Below are 21,527 nucleotides of genomic sequence, written 5' to 3' on the forward strand. Positions count from 1 at the left end.
TACTTTGTAAATTCATATATATTATTCATAATCTTTATAATATCACTGATTGAAAATAATATTTATATGGCTATTATTGAATTTTAATTTAAAATTGGTTTTTTTTCCTACAGAAACTAATAATTAGCCACCACAAGCGCATGCAGGTGTTACGTGTTTATTTATTAAAACTTTTGAGTGGATTGATTGATTTGCTAATAATAATAATTTTGAACACCTGTTTTTATCCATACATAATTTTGAGCTAACACGATAATATCTAAATTATATTAGACAGATAAATTGAACGGCAGACTTGCTTGAAAAAAAATATATTTAGTTTTCATAAATAAAAAAATATTATAATTAGAGATAATATATGTAAAATTACATCACTATTCAATAAATTTATTTATGTTGTGAAAAAGTAAAAATTTACGGTAAAAAGTAAATATTCCAAAACTCAAAATATATCAAACTCTGCACTTTATAATATTTTTCTCTCAACTTCAATTGTATTTTTCATCACAAATGAAAACCTATTTATAGATCCACATTTGAGATTAGTTCAAAAATTAAAACATCATCATCTACATCATCACACACTAATTTTCCACATTTTACAACTCAATATTCAACATTCAATATTCAATATTCAACATAATAATAATATATTTTTCAACACTCCCCCTTGTGATGATGACCGTGATATGATGACTGTATTCATTACGTATTTTATACTGCCTCGTTAAAAACCTTACTAGGAAAAACCCAGTGGGATAAAAACCATAGTAAGGGAAAAAGAGTGCAGCCACGTAAACTCCCCCTCATGTTAACATGAGTGATTCTTCACATATTCCGTAGATTGCGCATCCCAATGTTGTATATATGCTTTCTGAATATCGTCGTGGGAAGAGCCTTTGTGAAGAGATCTGATGAGTTCTCACTTGATTGAATGTAACAGATATCAATATCTTTATTCTTCTCAAGCTCTTGAGTGTAGGCAAAGAATTTTGAGGGGATATGTTTGGTTCTGTCACTTTTGATGTATCCTTCTTTCATTTGAGCAATACATGCAGCATTATCTTCATATAGTGTCACAGGCTTCTTTTCTACTGTCAATCCACACGATATTTGAATATGTTTGGTCATTGACTTTAACCATACACATTCACGACTTGCTTCATGTAATGCAATAATCTCGGCGTGATTTGATGAAGTTGTTACGAGTGTTTGTTTCTGTGAACGCCAAGAAATTGCGGTGCCTCCACGAGTAAATACATATCCGGTTTGGGAACGTGCCTTATGTGGATCAGATAAGTATCCAGCATCAGCATAACCAATGATACTTTGATTGGTGTCTTTTGAGTACAAAAGTCCCAAATCTGTCGTTCCTCGTAGATAACGGAATATATGTTTAATTCCGTTCCAGTGCCTCTTTGTTGGATATGAACTGAATCTTGCCAATAAATTTACAGCAAAAGATATATCAGGTCTAGTGCAATTTGCAAGATACATAAGGGCACCAATGGCACTTAGATATGGTACTTTTGGACCAAGAATAACTTCATCATCTCCACATGGACGGAATGGATCCTTTTCTATGTTTAATGATCTTACAACCATTGGAGTACTTAATGGATTTGATTTATCCATATTAAAACGTTTAAGGATCTTTTCTATATAATTTGCCTGGTGAACAAAAATTCCACATTCTTTTTGTTCGATTTGCAAACCCAGACAATACTTGGTTTTTCCAAGATCCTTCATTTCGAATTCTTCCTTCAAGTACATCATAACTTCTTGAATTTCTTTATTCGTTCCAATGATGTTTAAATCATCAACATATACAGCAATAATTACACATCCGGATGTTGTTTTCTTGATGAAAACACAAGGGCATATTGGATCATTTACATATCCCTTTTTCATCAAGTGCTCACTTAGCCGATTATACCACATTCGGCCGGATTGCTTTAACCCATATAATGATCTTTGCAATTTTACAGAATAAAATTCTCTGGGTTTTGAACTTTGTGCTTCAGGCATCTTAAATCCTTCAGGGATTTTCATGTATATATCACTATCAAGTGATCCGTATAAGTAAGCTGTAACAACATCCATAAGACACATTTCCAAATTTTCAGACACTGCCAAACTAATCAAATATCGAAACGTAATTGCATCCATAACAGGAGAATACGTTTCTTCATAATCAATTCCAGGCCTTTGAGAAAAACCTTGTGCAACAAGTCTAGCTTTATATCTGACTATTTCATTTTTCTCATTTCGCTTTCGAATAAAAACTCATTTGTATCCAACAGGTTTTACACCTTCAGGTGTGAGGACTATAGGTCCAAAAACATTACGTTTATTCAGCGAATCCAATTCAACCTGGATGGCATCTTTCCATTTGACCCAATCATGACGAGTTTTACATTCACCAAAAGATTTTGGTTCATGATCCTCATTTTCATTTACGATGTCACAAGCCACATTATAAGAAAATATATCATCAATATCTTCTATGTCTTTTCGGTTCCATATTTTTCCAGTATTAATATAATTGATAGAGATTTCACGATTCTCGTCAGTTTGTGGTTCTGACAGAATATTTTCATCATCAGGTGATTCTTCTGGAACACCATTTTCTATTTTATGATCGTCGTGTTTCTCTATGCCTTTTCTTTTCCGAGGATTTTTATCCTTGGAACCGACTGGTCTTCCACGCTTCAAGCGTTTTATGACATCATGAGTGTCTTCAATTTGTTTCTTTGGAATTTCAATTCGAGCAGGGGCATTTACAGCATGTATATATGATTTTGTTACCCCTTTTGTGTCTGCAAATGCATCTGGCATTTGATTTGCAATTCTTTGCATGTGCACAATTTGCTGTACATCTTTCTCACATTGTTTGGTCCTTGGATCCAAATGTAACAATGATGGTACATACCATGTGATTTCTTTTTCGATGTGTTTCTTTTCTCCCCCTAACACTGGGAAGATTTCTTCATTAAAATGACAATCAGCAAAGCGTGCTGTAAACACATCGCCTGTCTGAGGCTCAAGATATCTAATGATTGATGGACTGTCATAACCGATATAAATACCGATTTTTCTTTGAGGACCCATTTTTGATCGTTGAGGTGGTGCAATAGGCACATACACCATACATCCAAAAATTCTCAGATGAGAGATATTTGGTTCTTTACCAAATGCAAGTTGCAATGGGGAGAATTTATGATATGCACTTGGTCTGATTCGAATTAATGCCGCAGCATGTAAAATTGCATGTCCCCATATAGAAATAGGGAGTTTTGTTTTCATAATCATTGGTCTAGCAATCAGTTGTAGACGTTTAATCAATGATTCAGCTAATCCATTTTGCGTATGAACATGAGCTACAGGATGTTCAACAGTGATTCCCATTGACATACAATAATCATTGAAAGTCTGGGATGTAAATTCTCCAGCATTATCAAGTGTTATTTTCTTGATTGTATAATCTGGAAATTGATTCCGCAATTTTATTATTTGAGCCATTAATCTTGCAAATGCCACATTTCGAGTTGACAATAAGCATACATGTGACCATCTGCTAGAAGCATCGATCAATACCATAAAATATCGAAATGGTCCACATGGTGGATGAATTGGCCCACAAATATCACCCTGAATGCGTTCAAAAAATATGGGTGATTCTGTTTGGATTTTAGCTGGTGATGGTCTTATAATAAGTTTTCCAAGAGAACATGCTTTACATTGAAACTTATTATTCTGAAAGATCTTCTGGTCTTTCAATGGATGACCATGCGTATTTTCAATAATTCTTCGCATCATTATTGAACCAGGATGTCCCAATCGATCATGCCAATTTGTTAATATTGAAGAACTATTAACCACCATATTTGATTCGATTGGCCTTATATGTGTATAATGCAATCCAGTAGGGAGCATTGATAATTTTTCAACCACATATTTTTTCCTGATTTATATGTGGTAAGACACATATATTTCTGATTTCCATCAGTTATCGTCTCAGTATCATACCCATGAGAGTATATGTCATTAAAACTCAACAAATTTCTTTTCGATTGTGGTGAATATAAAGCATCATTTATCAGAAATTTTGTACCATTAGGTAACAAAAAATGTGCTTTTCCACAACCTTCAATCAAGTCTACAGGACCTGATATGGTATTCACCATTGTTTTTGTTGGTTTTATTTCCAAGAAATATCTTTCATCTCGCAGAATAGTGTGTGTTGTACCACTATCTGGTATGCAAATTTCCATGATATTATTTCCATGTTTGCTCATAGCATTTTCCATATCAAACTTCACAAAAAATGCAATAAAGAAAAATTAAGTACAATACAAATGCAAAATATAACATGCTTTATAATACAAGAATGCATTAAAAATACAAATTTGTTACAATATAGTCCCACCAATCTTTTAATCAATGTCTTCGAAATCATTCAAAAAATCTGCAGCATTGAAACTAGTTGAGCCAATTAAATGGTCACTATTTTCAACAAAATTGGTCTCTTTTCCTTTCCCTTTTGTCGATTCTTTATAAAGCTTACATAGATGCTCAGGGGTTCGACAAATATGTGACCAATGTCCTGGAGTGCCACATCTATAACAAACACTCTCAGATCTTTTTGAGTGATTTTCATTTTCACTCGGGTTTTCATGCTGCCTTTTTGGTGGGTGGTTCGCGACGTTCTTTTGAGATGAGTTATTGAAGTAACTATCTCTATTATTTTCATATCCACGGCCGCGACCACGACCGCGATCATTTTTACGTCCACGTCCACGTCCACGCCCACGTCCTCGACCTCGTCCACGACCAAAATCTGGTCTATGCCTTTGATTTTGATTTTCATTTTTCATTACGACATTTGCTTCAGGAAATGCCGTTGATCCAGTGGGTCGGGATTGATGATTTCTTATTAACAATTCGTTGTTCTTTTCCGCCACAAGAAGACATGCAATGAGTTCGGAATATCTCGTAAAACCACGTACTCTATATTGTTGCTGTAGAGTTATATTTGATGCGTGAAAAGTGGAAAATGTTTTCTCAAGCATTTCCATCTCTGTGACTTCAAGTCCACAGAATTTTAATTGTGAGACTATTCGATACATTGCAGAATTATATTCACTGACTTTTTTTAAAGTCTTGGATTCTCAACGAATTCCATTCATCACGGGCGGTCGGAAGTATCACTTCCCTTATATGCTCAAATCTTTCTTTCAACCCTTTCCATAAAATCATTGAGTCTTTTTCTGTGAGATACTCACATTTCAACCCTTCATCAAGATGTCGGCGTAAGAAAATCATTGCCTTTGCTTTATCTTGTGAGGTTGATATATTAATTTCTTTGATGGTATCACTTAGACCCAATGACTCAAGATGCATTTCTACATCGAGAGTCCATGACATATAATTCTTTCTAGTGATATCGAGCGCAACGAATTCAATCTTTGCCAAATTTGACATGGTGGTACTAGAAAAATAACAATACATTTTATTAGTTAATTTCCATTAATATGACAATACAAAATAATGGATAAACGAAGATTACAAGTGCGTATACAAATAGAGAAAAAATAGGTGGTGAAAAATCGCTGGTGAGTACAAAACTCGTGAACATGATGATCATAGTCGTTATGAAAAATATCCTTAGAAAAGCCAAAAACTCCATCTTCTTTTTCGAAAAAAACCGAGGAGAATGTTTTGAGATGAAGAATGAATTTTGGTGTGATTGAAAATGAGTTTGAGTGAACATATTTATAGGCAAAAAAACTAGCCGTTTATGACCGTTTGTGACCGTTGAGGGTAAGAAAAAAATGATTATGTGTTGAATAAAAATTCGTGATAATCATGTGATGCGTATAATGATAATCATAATTAAATATACGCAATAAAATATATATCATATCACGTTATTATAAGGTCAGTGTCCTAGACAACCTCTTATATAATAACATGAAATTATATATTGATATAGTTAGTATATATACATATATCATATCACGTTATTGTTTAAAAACCTTAGAGGCTTTTATACTTGTCGTATCCCTTACCGAGAGTGTGGGATGTCGTCTTAACATCCTCCCAGGATTTATAACAAGTTTTTAAAAACTAATTTTTTTTTTCATAACATGATAATATATATTAAATATATACACAATAAACAATAAAATAATTATTCTTACTTGTTGAATATTTTTGACTTCTTCTTGTATTTTGGATCGTCGGAAAATATAGAGAACCTTCGAGCGATCGTGCTGATAACGTGTTGTGAAAAAGTAAAAATTTACGGTAAAAAGTAAATATTCCAAAACTCAAAATATATCAAACTCTACACTTTATAATATTTTTCTCTCAACTTCAATTGTATTTTTCATCACAAATGAAGACCTATTTATAGATCCACATTTGAGATTAGTCCAAAAATTAAAACATCATCATCTACATCATCACACACTAATTTTCCACATTTTACAACTCAATATTCAACATTCAATATTCAATATTCAATATTCAACATAATAATAATATATTTTTCAACAATTTATAATTTTTTAGTATTTCCGTTAATTCTTGTACTTGTTTTTTTTAAGCAATTTTCCGTTCATGCATCTTTGGTCTATTGTCTAGAATTAATATTAATGAATAATGACCCATGATGATTTATGTCAATAGTTGAATTGAGATACATGTGGTGATGCGGTATAAATTTATTTTCATGAAGATTAAAAATATTATTGAAAATATAAAGTTCATAAATGAACTTCTTCTTCTTTTTTTTTGTATTAAATTGAAAAGTTAGATTATATATTTGTGATAAGTGAAAACGAAAAATGAAAGTTATGTAATTGGGAAGAAAACAGTAACAATTTACAATTTAAAATTAAAGCTATAGCTTTAAAGTTATCGCTTTGTATACATTATTGAAGAAAGTGCTCGAAAGACTTCCCATATATAATTTGGAACAAACATGTGTCAGGCTGGTGAAGTTGTATCACGCTGACGACTACTTGACAAATTTGTGGTAAGCCGTTGATAACGAATCATCATGATATAAAGAATTCAAGACCTAGTAAGTAGTAACTATAATATTGTAATTGAACTTGACCCACACTTGGCGCGCATTATATAAAAAGATTGTTAAAAAAAAAAAAAAAATCTAGATGGGGTATATACATGTAAAATCAATATCTTAATTGTATGTGTAAGTAAAAAAATTAATCTCGTTCAATTGCATTGGGTTGATGGAACTAAATTCCGCTGGCAAGGCATGTAAAGTTTGCAGATCTTGGTTCATACTGCGGCGACCATCGACGTCTGCGCGTGTATCAAAACTAGATGTGCTCGTTGCACCGCTGTCAAGAAACTGCAATGAGTGTCTTTACGTTTGCTCTTATGCCAGCAGAGTATCCGACAAAGGCGTAAAACTGGGATCCGGGAGCTTCATGCAGAGTGTTACCAACACCCCGACAAGGGAGCAAACTGCGGGAACGAGGCCTAGTCCGTATCTCGTGACAGAGAAATGGAAACTTGGATGATGTGAGTTGCTCACTCCTGGAAAGCCTGCAAGAAAATGACAGGATATTACCAAGAGGAAGATATGCTGAGGGAGACATCGCGAGGAAATGTCATTTGACGAGCAAATTATGCTGTTTCGATCAGGGGAAAGGTTACAAGAAGAAACAGGAAGCGAAATGACAAATAACATGGAAAAAGAAAAGAGCAGTTGGGAAACTTTTAAGTTTTACTGACAGAAACAATCGAGCCGAGGGACGAATATAACATCTCCATAAAACTTACTTTCATAAGACTCAAGAATACATAATGCCAGTCCACATGATACTTTGTCCATAAAGCTCAAAGATCCATACACGAAGGCGCATCCGTTGAGATCTGTGCCAACAAGAAAACTCTGCATGCTCACCCCAGAAACCTATTATGCCGAAAAGAATTTGTTCAGAGTCGCGAAATTCCAGGAATGCTATAAATATTCGTCTGAACCATGCAACAGTAACCAAGAGTGCAAATAAAAAGTGAAAGCTCCTCCTCGTCGCTTTTAGGTGAGTCGTGGTGAAATAAATCTAGTCTCAAACATCCCAACGTTTGTTATCTATTTTATATTCCACTAAATATCGAATTAAACTACCACATATACCTGATCATAGTGCATCCTGCCGCGCTTACGAAGCATACAAGGAGAAAATATGAATCAAAATGAATGTATTGAAGTGAATTTTCCGAGCATACTAAAAGAAAATCCATAATGATAGCTTTCAAAAGAACAATAAATGTTCTGATCCAAATGCGAAAGTTAGAGAGGGAAACTTGGTCCATACCATCATCAAAGCATTTGCAGCTCCAATCACTATGGATAACATATACATAAAAGAACTCATGCTACTTGGAAGAAAGAAGATCCCTGCACCAGAAATTATCCAAAGAAGCCCTCCGACAGAATATAGCACCTTAGAACGTTGACCTGTCCAGGTTATCTCCTGCGTAATGAGTACAAGACAATATCACTACAAGATGGGAAATTTTCAAAAAAATAAATAAATCAAATGTTTTCGATATAATTTAGTTCTGATAAACCTGTAGGAGGACTGATACGAGGAAGCTGCTAATGTAGATAACAGCAGGAACCTATGCATGAATATTGAACATGATAACTAACTATCAAAATTGGTATCCTTTTCCCCAATAATCAAATAGAAGTAGTAACGTAAAATCAAATGTAGTACCACAGCTTTTGAGGATTGGATCATTTGCAGATCATTAATGACATAGAAAGCTAGAAATGCCTGTGCCACCAAGTAAATGTTAGAAATATATCGTCTGAAGCACTCCTTTTTAAAACTATTGAGCCAATGTCAGGAATTTTGTTCGATAAATGTGTCATGACCTGGGAAACATTTGTAACGAGTCTTGTTAGCACATAAACAAGGGCCACTTGGTAATACAGCACTTTGTTAAACCAGTACGCCCAAGAAACTCTGGCATTACCATTTTCACGTGCTTCTCTTTTCAATCTGGAAGAAAGGAGTGAAAAATATTGAAGCTCGGCAATCATATTTCCCGTCACATAGCATGAAGTGGAGGTACAAATAAATATGAGATTAGATATCTCCTGCAAGTGTGATAAAATCACAACACCGGTTACCAACCTTGGCTCTTCAGTGCCAAAATGAAATATACCCGCGAAACAGCATCCAATGAAGATTGATAAAAATGCTATCCAGCGGTACTGAAAAAAATTGACAGTCAAGCCAGTAAGCACCCAACTAGAAATCTCCAAAGACCAAAATCACACCTATAGCGTAACATACCTGATTTTCAACATTGATACCTGACCTTATTGTGTCGATGTTGAAAACCACAAAGGCAACAGCATATAAACTAAGATTGGCAAGCTTCAGGAAAATTAAACTTCAAGAATGGGAATGATACACAATACAAGGTTACTTGACAAATACACAAGAAAGCAAAATAAAGCAAGAAACAACGAAATAACTATTAACCATCGTAAAAGCATTGCGACAGCTCGCCAAAACTGCTCTGCTTGTAGAATTCAAAGTGATGCAGTTCACCATCGACCTAAAACAAAAGCAAACTGTATATTTACTGGTTTAAAAAATTTTACAAACTGTTCTGCAAATTGAGGGAGCAAGAAGTTAATGGAATTTAAAACTTTTTGTGTGTTTAAACCCGTCCAATCAATTCATTCGTACTTGATCTACCATTGTGTCAATAGAATTGCATCCAAAATTCACTTTTAGCTTGAATTGCTTAATGAATTAATGGGACACGTTAAAAATTACATGAAGCACATTTCTTGATAAGTAACAAGATGGAAGTCGCTGGTCTCATATTTTTCATGACAGAAGAAAAATCATTGACTGATCAAAGACTTTCATTACATGTGAGATACTTGCGTAGCTGCCCAGCCGACATTGAAGATTGCAGCAAAGAAGCTATAACTCATGGTTTCAAAATATAATGAATTGGACCCGGTGATTTTGCAAGGTAAACAACCACCAAAGACCGAAGAAAATGAGACAGCTACCAAAATTGATCCCGCACAATGCCATAGCTTAAAATGGCCATATCTGTCTATCTGTCAAAAAAGTCATATTTGCAGTAGTATCAGGCACCTCAATCAGTTAAGAACAGATTTTGTAATAATTTATGAGTTATAACTGACACATAATAAACTACTCCATTTCGCGACATAGATGTGTTTCTACTTGCAGTAGTGGAAAACTTGCATGCTGCCTTTCTCTCATTACACCGCCGCTGGCCCAGTTCTCCACCCTAGCCCCCCAAAGTAAATAATAATGAAAGAATGAAACCAAACTTATAATAACCAAATGACATTTTTTGGTTCATAGTTAAATTTTAAAGTTGTAAAAAAAAAATCCCAGCAATGACCAATTCACACAAGGAAGTAACATGTTTGTACCTTGTTGCCTAAAGAGCAACTATCTCTATTTCTAGGTTATACATTGGATATCGATTCCTAAATATGGTTTATCGGACCCTTAAACCCAACTAAGGAAATGATTCAGTGATGCCTCTCAAGAGCGGATTCCGTTGACCACCAAAGTTCAGCAGTACTAATACCATACTCTAACGGACTCTAGTAATTATTAATTAAGAATGTATATCACAATCCTGAGCGCTATGTAAGGTACACAATGCATATGCTCGCCAAACTATTTGTTGTGTTATTTCTCTGTGTTACTTTCTGTAGAGCACAATATTTTTCACTTTGTCTGCACTTACCAAATCACCAGCAAATATGGCTGTGAATCCATCAGCAATTTGACCCGAAAGCATGACAATTGCAGCATCACTGTTGAACAAAAGGTAACGCATGGAGCATAAATCGACAGGAAAAAACCCAATTACATCTCAGGAAAAAGCATGAATGACCACGTTATAAACGAACCAAGTATCACAAGCTTCTGTTCCAAATCATTAACAGTAATACTTAAACCATGTAATGTATTATAATGACTTCTCTGTGTTATATATCTCATTTTCTGGACTATAAAATCGAAAGAAAATATTTTTTCTTCGTCATATATAGTATACAACAGTAATTGAAGCAGAGATCAAGCCGATAGAGCACAAACCTTGGAGCCAATCCAATATCAGTCAAAAATACCAAGAGATACGTAAACCAACAGGCAGCTGTTATATCATTCAGCATATGTCCCACCCCGTAATAGAAAATAGAGCTCCTTCCAAGGGGATTGGTGCAAGGCTCCTCCTCAGTGGCGCCCCCTGCCATACTCTTTCACGACTGCAAGATTTTTCCGAACCGGAGAGATCCTACAAACAGATTCTTGTCACTTCAACAAAAACGGAAACAACTGTTGTTTCCTTTAACGCAAAAAACCCAAAACTTATATTTATTCAACTTCAAAAGTACAGGAAAATGTACGCAGATGGATTCATTTATTCAGGAACTAGAAGTGGTCGTTTGTAAATTCAGTTTCGTTGCCCTCCGCCACACAAAACGACAGAAGAAAGATACAAATGTTAATTCTTTGCGCAAAAAAAAAACTAGAGAGATTTGAATGTCAACCGTCCAATATTTTATCATCAAGCAGAAATCAACCATATTATATGCTGGATGTAAAACCAAAAAGAAGAGCAATGCAAACCAGAACACAAAACAAACACTTTAAAGACAGCCATTTTCCATCGTACGCAAATCCCGATAAACCAAAGTGGAAATTCTTGCCTCTGTGCGTGATTCACACAAAGCCCATCAACTTTTCCGGTACAAAACACTTTCTCCGACCGAAAACAGGCGTGAAAATGAACAATTTTATGAGGAAAATGGGGTCGGTCAGCTGCCTTTGTTATCCATTATTGTTTTTGCAGCTTCTCTTTCTTCTTAAATTTCATGATATACATATTTATATGCGTACGCCGCACAGCCTGACTCGAGGAAAGCACCGAAGAAGTCTGAAATTATGCAAAGGTGGTGCTATGCAACTGTGACGGACATTTTGAAAAATTTTGAAAAATGATCTTGGTTAATTAAATTTTTTGATTTATGATCTTTTTTCAAAAAAAACTTTATAAAATAACCTTTAAATATAAAAGAAATGCAAAAAACCAAACAAAAAAAAAATTAAAGAGGTTATATTTTTAATGGTCAAACGGAGTTTATTTAGTTAAATAAATTCCAACGTAACTAACTTATGCAAGAGTCCAAAAGCACAATGTGAAATTACACAAGGGTCCCTTTTTCTTTTTCTTTTTTGTTAACAGAACATGGCAAGTAAATTAGTAGTAGGTAATATAAGGTAAATGGGCAAAATCTATTTGATTTTGGCAATCAATTTAAATTATAGATTCGAGAATTTTAAATTTAAATCACTCCAATGGTGCGAACATAATCCCTTACATTCCGAAAAAAAAAAAAAGCATAATCCCTTACATAATTATTGTTCTAAATTAATCACTTACATAATCTATGACTAATTATTAATGGAGAATTGCGTATACAAAATAATGGCGAGTAAACTATATATTACGATGGAAACGAAAATTAATTGAAAGTTACCCAACTCAATAAATAGATAAATAAATTGATATGCTGATGAATTGTGTTTTCTTTGTGATGAGTGTAACTCATTTTAGTTATTGTAATTTAATTATGAAAAATAGGTCATCCTAGTTGAATAAAAAGAGGGAAAATACCCAATTTGTAACATTTATTTCTTAAAGAGCACAATCGATGATATTTAGATTTATATATAAGGGTCTGTTTTGTATTTTTGGACCATTCAACTATCTCTATAAATGCATAGCATTCTCACCTTTTGGAAAATAAGTGACTTTTAATTCTAAAAGTTATCTCTTTTCAATTATATTCTTGAGATGATCGCTGACTTAAGCGTAAGAGGATTTTCGTCGAGTGATCTCGACGTTTTTGTCATTCGTTCATGAAACAGGTGACAGTATCGAAAAGATCAAATATGGACTTTAAATATGTTAGCTAATCCGTGGGAGTAGGAGATCATCCAAGTTTTCGGACTTCCTGATCACCCAATCAGCTAGATTGGGTGATCAATTTTTTGCCCACATCACTTTGTGTAACTTAATATTCGGGGAAAATGATTTTGTTCAGGGGCGGCCCTGGCCCTAGGCTGTCAAGGGCGCGTGCCCAGGGCCCCACTCTTGTATGGCTCCAAAAATTTTTATTTAAAATTATTATATATATTTATATATAAATATTATATATAATGCTATCACACAAAATCAATCCACACAAAATAAGGGTTTGAGTTTTAAATTTTGAGAGTTTCGATAACACTTTGTCATTTTTGTCAGTTTGTGGTTTTGTGCTCGCGGTTACGTGATATCGATGCTCATGATCTATTTTTAGAATTACAAATATTGCAAGAGATGCTACATCTGGAAGCATATGGCACAAATAAATCTTGGACATCAATTAAAATTTTAGAGTTTGTATTAAAATGGATATTTTCATATGATTGTGTTTGCGTATCAAATTTTATTGACTATTCCTTTAAATGTAGCATCAGTGAGAGAAGTTTTTCCAAGTTAAAATTATTGAAATCTTATTTAATAACCACAATGAGTCAATAGAGTCTAAATGGTTTGACGATCCTCTGCATCGAAAAAGGCATATTGAAAGATATATCATATGAAAACATAATTGATGATTTTGATACAAAAATGCAAGAAGAGCTAATTTTAAATAATATTTATTGTTGATTAAATTATTTCGAGAAATTATGTAAACCTTCTTTCATTTGTGTATTTTCTTGATTTATGTATTTTGGTTTATTTTGATTATGTTATTCGGATTTTTAATATATATATATATATATATATATATATATATATATATTTGAGTTTTCAAGTTAATATGAAAGAGCCCATATTTTAAGTTTGAGTTTTCAAGTTAATATGAAAGAGCTCATATTTTAAGTTTTGCCCAGGGCCTCGTTTTTCTTAGGACCGCCCTTGATTTTGTTGGTCCATCAAATTGTTCGATTTCTTTGTTTATTTTATTGAGTTTTCAAATTTTAATTTTGGTACATTAACTTTCAATTTTCGACTATTTTATTTCAAATAATGACATGACACCGAAATATATTATTATTACATCGAAAAATGTTGACTCGATTAATGTTGTTAACTTGTCTAATGTCACATAAAAAATAAAATTGAAATATCTGAAAACTAAAACTAAGTACACCAAAATCAAATCAACTTTGAATATTTAATAGATCGATCGACATCTAAATTGGACAAGTTAGCAGAACAAAATAAATATTTTCCCTTAACATTTCATGTATTATAAATTTATAATACTAAAATTTATTGAACTAAAACCCTTTTTGAGCATTTAATTTTTATTTTTTAATTTATTCAAACATTAGGATACATATTTTGAATTCCTAAATATCGATCAATGGAGTAAAAAAAAACTTGCTAGTGAATGTAGATGAAATCGAGGGCATGTTCGATCGAGCAACAAATGAGACTTGATAACTTTCATTGACGTGCATCGTAGTTTGTGTACGTTGGTTGTGTCATGCTACTTTGGAATCCATGCCATTCTTATGAATTTTTGTGAGCGGATAACTAACTCTATATTATATATATATATATATATATATATATATATATATATATATATATATATATATATATACACGCTTTAATTTGTTTGTTGTTATTTTATTTTACTTTTTTGGCCTTTTAAATGCGACTTATTCGTGTTATTATTTGGCTGTTTGTAAAAGTGATGCGTGTTCGACATATTTTGGTCTTTTGATTAAAAGATTTTTGACTTTACTGTATGATGTTGCATATATGAATTCAGATCTTGGTTCTATCTTTAACAAATTAGCTCTCTTTGTACGTAGTACTCTATGAAATTCAACATGATCAGTGGGCATTCATTATTGACAAATATTATATATAGGTGAGCGCAATATATGCCCATGCTGCAATAATGCCGTCTGCGGAGAAGCTTGCCGCAATGCCATACAAACTCAATCCAGAAAATCCAGAAAAGATAAGATGTATGTTTTAAAGTATTTGATTTGATCGAAAGCAAATGTTACTTGTTTTTCCCAAGGAATGCAGTCGTATACTTTTTCTATAAAATAAAACCACAAATACGTTTGTAACACGATCTCACGTGTCATATAAAATCGAGTTATGATTATAAGTGAGCTATATAGAACATTAAAAATATGAGAATATGAAAAAATATTTCTAAAAAAATAGCTATATAAGGTTGAGTACTCGTGAGTGAGATAGAACATTAAAAATATGAAAATATATACATATATATTAGTATACAAAAAACTCTTATGAGACGATTTTGCATATCAATTTTGTGATATAGGTCTTTTATTCAAATTGACACATGAAAAAAATGTTATGTTTTATGCTAGAAGTTTTATTTTTCGTTGTAAATACGAGTCGTATCAACCCGTCGCACAAAAGACATATTATGTATTTTATAAAAGAGGGAAAGCCTACTCAAAATACTCGGGATCCAAACCAAAAATAAAGGACGTTTTAGGTTTCATGTTTCAACCACACAATTCACATAAAATATTAGTATGCATAAAATTATAATATGTCTAATATCTAGATTCTAAACCTACTAATAACATTATTATTATTATTACATTATATAATATCGCACCAACCACTCCGAATAACTAACTTAACCATTTTAATATAAATAAGCAGAAATATTCATACTTTAATAAATCAATACATTTTTATTTATCACTTATACTCATCATCTTTTGTATTTATTAATTTTTAATTTTAAAACAACTAAAACATTCATCAGCAAGACATCGTTTAGATGTAAAACAAAGTGCCGGAAAGGCTTTTCCCACCAACTCCATCTTCATCACTAATTCGTTCTAATTATTGTAAGAACATTTTGAAAATCAACATGTAAGGCGGAATCCGCACTCGTATGTGGACATCTAGAATTGTTTTTCATTTCATACCTCTCCTTTATATATTACCATATGATTCTTTATAAAAATCTCGAAGCCATGTTTCAATGAAAATAAAGTTTACAGAACCATGCATCTTGATCGTATACCATTAATGAGTCCAACGAAAGAGTCGTCCTTATCAGGAGGCATAAGATATTCGACTCAAACCCGTTTTATTAGAAGGCTCATAATTTTGAAAAAAACAAATCTATTATATAGTTGTGTAAATGAGTACATTATTAATTTATTATTTCTACTTTTTTTCTCTTACATATCACGAAAATTTATTTTTCTGGCCTAATATAATTTTTTTTTAATTCCTAAGCCTCTTGATAAATTTATTATCTTTGCCTTCTTGATAAATTTATTTCCCAATTTTTCTGGGATCAATATTAGAAAACATCTCAAAATTGGCATAATATGAAAACCTATCGCCTTACTCATAAGAGTTGTTTTGATATTAATGGGGATAAATTATTTCAAAATTGACATTTTTGAAGAGTTCATTACAAGAGAAGATGAATCAATTGATATATTGAAACTTATAAATCTTGTTCACTATCCTAGTTATAGCAGCAAGTGCAGAACGAAGTTTCTCAAAGTAAAAATTGATCAAAAGTTTTTCATTATCAACCATTTCACAATAAATGTTGAACTAATGGACTGCGTTATCAATTGAGAAAGAGACTACAGAACAACTTGTTTATAAGGTACCGTTTGGTACATTGGATGAAAGTGAGATGATCCATACATTTTTACTCATCCCATGTTTCTTTCATTTTTTTTGTTAACTCAATGTCATCTCATGGCCCAGTATGACATTGTATGTGGGCTTGATGAAAAATCTCTTTCAACCCATGGTATTAATGGATGATGAATAGAAATTAGAAAAAATAATTAAGAGATTCTATAGTAATAAACACAATAATCCTATAAAATTAAAAACATACAAAACAACATATTGTTCATATCTATGTATTGCTTATCCACATTTCATCATATTTTTATTACATTTTTATTCATCTCTCATACATCACCTCCATAAAACCAAACGGTGTCTAATTATATTAATAATTTTTAGCTCTAAAACTATAAAAATGAGCTTTTTTTAGCAATAATTTAGGATAAGTTTGATCCGATATTCAATTATAATAGAATATTTTGACAACTGTTTATTGTTTGATTTTTTATAATGTCTTTGATGAATTAACTTAAATTGAAAATTTTGTTATGAAACTAAGAAAATATATATGCACCGTGTTATGATTTAGACGTCTTTTTTAAAAAAATTGAACTCCTATCCAAATATTGTTAGGATCGATCCTGCCGACAAAACCGGACCTAATCTCAGCAACATTTTAAACCTTGAATAAGATGGATCAATTGTAACTTTTTGTGTGCAAAATCATTTATCAACCATGGACTTAGATGGATCCATCGTAAGTCGTAACTTTTTTACGTGCAATATCATATATCTGATCTACGGTCGAGAAAAAAAAAAAACAAAACAAAACTTTAAAAAAAAAAAAACAACTAAACTAAACTAAAAGGGGGGAAAAATAAAAATAAACCGTCGCCTGAGAGATTCGAACTCTCGCGGGGAAACCCCATGTACTTAGCAGGCACACGCCTTAACCACTCGGCCAAAGCGACCATTTGATAAACAAGTTGATAATTAAAAAATTATATAATATTATAACGAGTTCTAATAATTTTAAAAAAATAAAAGCTGGTCGTCGCCTGAGAGATTCGAACTCTCGCGGGGAAACCCCATGTACTTAGCAGGCACACGCCTTAACCACTCGGCCAAAGCGACACCATGACAGTATGATACATGATTATTTATTTAAAATTATTTACACCAACGTGTTCCATAAGCACCGTCACCCAAACGATTGGGCCCCAACCTCACTTCACAACTTTCTTCATCAAACCAAACTCCGAAGCAATTGTCATTCATCCCCTCTACCCAACTCCAAAATCACCCAACCACCTAACGATCCCTCCTCCGCCACTTCCGCCGCCGCACCATGTCATCCAGCCCGTCAACCACCACCCCTCCCCGCCTCTTCTACCACCCCGCCTTCTGGTGCCACTCCTGCGACATGAGCATCGGCCTTCCGCCCTCTCCCACACCCACCGCCCTCCTCTGCCCTCACTGCCATCGCGACTCCCTTGAACAGATGGATTTGGAAGATTCTCTCGCCCCACCTTCCCCCGCCTCCCGAAACCCCTTCTCCATGGACCCCCACAACGCCACCTCTTTGACCTTAACCCCTTCCGATGACAATTTCCTTCTCAACAGCCCATACCTCCACCGCCTCATCCACCACCTCACCACCACCGCTACTGACGTCGAAAACCCACGTTCGAACCCTGCCCCGAAGGCGTCCATCGATTCATTAGAAGAAATCACGATTACCCTCGATAATGACCCTACTTTGCTTTGCCCGGTGTGCAAGGACCCGTTTGTTATAAACTCTGTCGCCAAATTGATGCCTTGTAAACACACATATCATTCAGAGTGCATCGTTCCTTGGCTCGAGATAAACAACTCTTGCCCCGTGTGCCGATACAAGCTACCCACATGCCTGGAGAAGGGAGCGGAGATCGGTAGGGAGGATGTGCGATTTATGAGGCTTGAGGAATTTGTGGATGATGAGGTGGATTTATATGGGTTTAGGAATACGCTTAGGCATATTGTGCGAAGGCAGGGGTGGAGTGAGGAGGGAAACGTTGGCAGTGGAAGCGAGGAGAATTTTTTCTCGCCGACACAGGTTGGGGCGGTTGAGAGAGGAGATGAGGTTTTAGAGAGGGAAAACAGTGTGGAGACAGTGTCGAGTTGGCCAAGGTGGCAAGTGGATGAGGATGGGGGAGGGCATGGCGATGCCGGTGCATCTGCAAGAACTTGAAGTTCGGTCAGAGCTTCTATTTCATAGTATTCTGTTCCGGCATAGATTAGCGGTACAATATGCTTGCTTTCCTTTTATTTCCGCGAATATTTTGTTCTGCCTGCGATGTGTTCACAATTTTGGTAAGATATTGTTTAATATGTAGTTGACAATAAAAGGAGTTATCAGAATCAGTTCACACTCACAGCTGCAATGTATAAGAATGGAACAAATTGTGATGTAGCCATTGCTCTTGTTTTTAGTTTACAAAACATAGTACGAATCAATGATATAATAGTTCCTATTGATGACGATAAAGGAGAAACTAAATAAGATTTGTCTGCATATACAAGAACTCAGGAGAGAGTCTTCACTAAATGTTCAAGAGACAATTAAGTTGGATTATGTTGGCAACTACGATTTGAACACATTAGGACCTGGTATTTGGAGATCCTTTGAAAACGTTGGCTAGATTATGTTGAATTTCATAGTGAGATTTGAAAAACTTGAGGGTGTATTTGAATGTGTGAGGAGATTTCAAAACTAGTGTTTGAAACACAGATTTCAAATGACTAGACTGATGAGTGGATTTGAAATCAAAGCAAGAAAGTATTGGACCAATAAAAGGGATTTCAAATCCCTATTTAATTTGAGCCAAAAGGATATGATGTATTTGAAATCAAATCCCCTCACCTTAATGCACTCTAGATCTTATATTGACCGTACATGAGGGATTTGAGTTGTGAGTTTGACACAAAATCATTCTAAATTGTAAATACTCATGCCTAAATGTAGTGGTGGCGGACCGGCGGTGGCGAGGTTTACATGAATGCTCCCTGTTAATCTTTCTCAATTATTGGTGGGGAAGAAGTTGTAATCCTTGGTTGAAATATAAATGATACACATCAATTCATGTTGTGCTCATATTTTAAAATGAGTTGATTTGAAGTTGTTTATGTCTTCATTGTCTTGGTTACCGACATGTCTCATGTAATGCCTTACTTTTGATCTGTTGACCTCTTGGACTATTTGTCAACAGTTGTCACTGATAGTTATAAACAAAATACCGATTACCCCAAACGAATTGTCACTAACCATAAAGATAATGGTCAGGGCACTCGGATCTTGAAAAGTTCCCTTTTTTTTCTGCTGCCTGAATTACTCAGCTGGGACTAGAAGTACTAGCTTGGTATTATGAGTCTGTCTTTGGAACTTGATAATCAATTGTGGTAATTGCACGCTGTCTATGGCTATTTCGTATTTTCATCGTAGTTGATGCATGTTTCTTTGGGTGGTCGGTGTGTGCTTTCTCGACAATATGGTCTCATTTTTGATGAGGTCTCTCTGATTCCTTTACTCAAATCTTTCATTCTAACATTCTCAATCGTACTGTCTTTCTAAGATTTAGATGTATCGGCACTATAATTTAAAAGAACACGAAGTAGTGAGGGCTCATATTCTTGGACAACATATTTAGAACCTAACACATGCGTTGTGTCTTCTGGCGAAAAATGAAATAACTAATGTGGTTTCTTGTTGTTTTCTATTTGGTTCGTGGTGTAGATTGGAGAATAGTATATGAAATTACTCATATCTGAAAAAAAAAATTCACATTCATTTTGTTTTCAGGTAATGTACATCTCTTAAAGCGGCCTGAGGTATCCCATCACCAATAATGGTCTTGTGAAGTGTATGGATGACTGTTCTGTTTAATGACCTAAAAGTGTGGATCTTGCCTTCTCTTCTCTCCCTCTCCCTTGCCCCCCACTGTACTTTTTCGTGTAGCATGAAGAGTAAGTAATCCTTGTAATTGCATTCGAAAACTTTGTGCTGCAAATTTTGGTCATGATTAATAATTAAAAATGTTTGATGCCTCTCCACACTCGGCATTGTTGACCACTCTACAGTAATTTACCCTGCAGTTTTCAATTCATGATGTTTTCCCATCTCTCTGTTTTGTACTTGCCCATGTGCTCTGGACGCCGGGACTATGAACCCAAATGCAATTTTCAATAAAATATCAAACTTTTCAATCTTAATACTTTAGCAATTAATAAATAATCTAAATAACAATAGCAATAAGGCGAAGCATTTGTGAATATTCAGAGAAATTAAAGATGAAAAATGGTTATAGAATTTAAATCGTGATTAATATTAGCTTTTAATTTGACATTCATGATCATTGACCGTTAACCTAATAATAAATTGGGTTAGAAAATTACAAACCATATCTTTTATATATATATATATATATATATATATGTTTCTTAATGTCATAGAGTTAACTAATAATTCTACTACTTGGACCGGTGACTATGATAAGTTGCTCACATTTTACCTAGAACCGTCAAAGCGGATCGGGCCAATCCACAACCTACCAAAAAACCCGTTGGCGGGGTGGGGCGATCCGGCCCACTATTTAGGCAGGTTGGGAAATTATCAACCCAACCAACCTATTTGGCAGTGTGGGGTGGGTCGACCCGCTAATTTTTAGTTATATTTGGCGGTTTTTGACGGGTTGGCTTACAATCCATCACAACCCATCACTTGACGGGACGAGGAGTCGACCCATTATTTAGGTGAGTTGAGAATTTGT

The 21,527-nt window shown here is 34.2% G+C and overlaps 2 protein-coding genes and 2 non-coding genes across 5 annotated transcripts; 1 reads left to right on the forward strand and 3 right to left on the reverse strand.

Annotated features, from left to right (window-relative positions):
* Nucleotides 1-7,131: 7,131 nt before the first annotated feature.
* LOC140882995 (uncharacterized) lies at nucleotides 7,132-11,933 on the reverse strand. Of its 2 annotated transcripts, XM_073289278.1 has the most exons (13): nucleotides 11,768-11,933; nucleotides 11,154-11,352; nucleotides 10,801-10,870; nucleotides 9,936-10,132; nucleotides 9,537-9,612; nucleotides 9,345-9,428; nucleotides 9,183-9,262; nucleotides 8,921-9,047; nucleotides 8,760-8,819; nucleotides 8,611-8,661; nucleotides 8,355-8,513; nucleotides 7,819-7,951; nucleotides 7,132-7,581 (listed from the first exon to the last, which is right to left on the reverse strand). In XM_073289278.1, exons 2-13 carry the CDS (start codon nucleotides 11,309-11,311, stop codon nucleotides 7,412-7,414), a joined length of 1,365 nt encoding a protein of 454 aa, XP_073145379.1. In that variant the 5' UTR covers nucleotides 11,312-11,352; nucleotides 11,768-11,933; the 3' UTR covers nucleotides 7,132-7,411. The 2 variants fall into 2 exon arrangements, with proteins under 2 accessions (XP_073145379.1, XP_073145380.1); XM_073289279.1 differs by lacking the exon at nucleotides 11,768-11,933 and having other exon boundaries at nucleotides 9,936-10,128; nucleotides 11,154-11,187.
* A 5,678-nt stretch (nucleotides 11,934-17,611) lies between these two features.
* On the reverse strand, nucleotides 17,612-17,693 carry TRNAS-GCU (transfer RNA serine (anticodon GCU)). Its single transcript has one exon. It is a non-coding gene; the product is annotated as a tRNA-Ser (tRNA).
* Nucleotides 17,694-17,774: 81 nt separating this feature from the next.
* TRNAS-GCU (transfer RNA serine (anticodon GCU)) lies at nucleotides 17,775-17,856 on the reverse strand. Its single transcript has one exon. It is a non-coding gene; the product is annotated as a tRNA-Ser (tRNA).
* A 109-nt stretch (nucleotides 17,857-17,965) lies between these two features.
* Nucleotides 17,966-20,811, forward strand: LOC140882064 (probable E3 ubiquitin-protein ligase RHC2A). The gene is made up of 2 exons (XM_073287812.1): nucleotides 17,966-19,004; nucleotides 20,561-20,811. The coding sequence occupies exon 1, from the start codon at nucleotides 18,071-18,073 to the stop codon at nucleotides 18,950-18,952; it is 882 nt and encodes a 293-aa protein (XP_073143913.1). The 5' UTR covers nucleotides 17,966-18,070; the 3' UTR covers nucleotides 18,953-19,004; nucleotides 20,561-20,811.
* The last annotated feature ends 716 nt before the right edge of the window (nucleotides 20,812-21,527 follow it).

Source organism: Henckelia pumila, chromosome 2 (genome assembly GCF_033568475.1).
Source record: "Henckelia pumila isolate YLH828 chromosome 2, ASM3356847v2, whole genome shotgun sequence".
NCBI classification, from domain to species: Eukaryota; Viridiplantae; Streptophyta; class Magnoliopsida; order Lamiales; family Gesneriaceae; genus Henckelia; species Henckelia pumila.

Excerpts from the sequence above, each read along its gene's own strand:
- LOC140882995 (XM_073289278.1), bottom strand. The coding sequence starts at position 11,311 with ATGGCAGGGGGCGCCACTGAGGAGGAGCCTTGCACCAATCCCCTTGGA. Across the intron at positions 10,871-11,153 it reads GATATTGGATTGGCTCCAAG|TGATGCTGCAATTGTCATGC; the intron begins GTTTGTGCTCTA and ends TTTGTTCAACAG. Across the intron at positions 9,429-9,536 it reads GTCGCAATGCTTTTACGATG|CTTGCCAATCTTAGTTTATA; the intron begins GTTAATAGTTAT and ends ATTTTCCTGAAG.
- LOC140882064 (XM_073287812.1), top strand. The coding sequence starts at position 18,071 with ATGTCATCCAGCCCGTCAACCACCACCCCTCCCCGCCTCTTCTACCAC.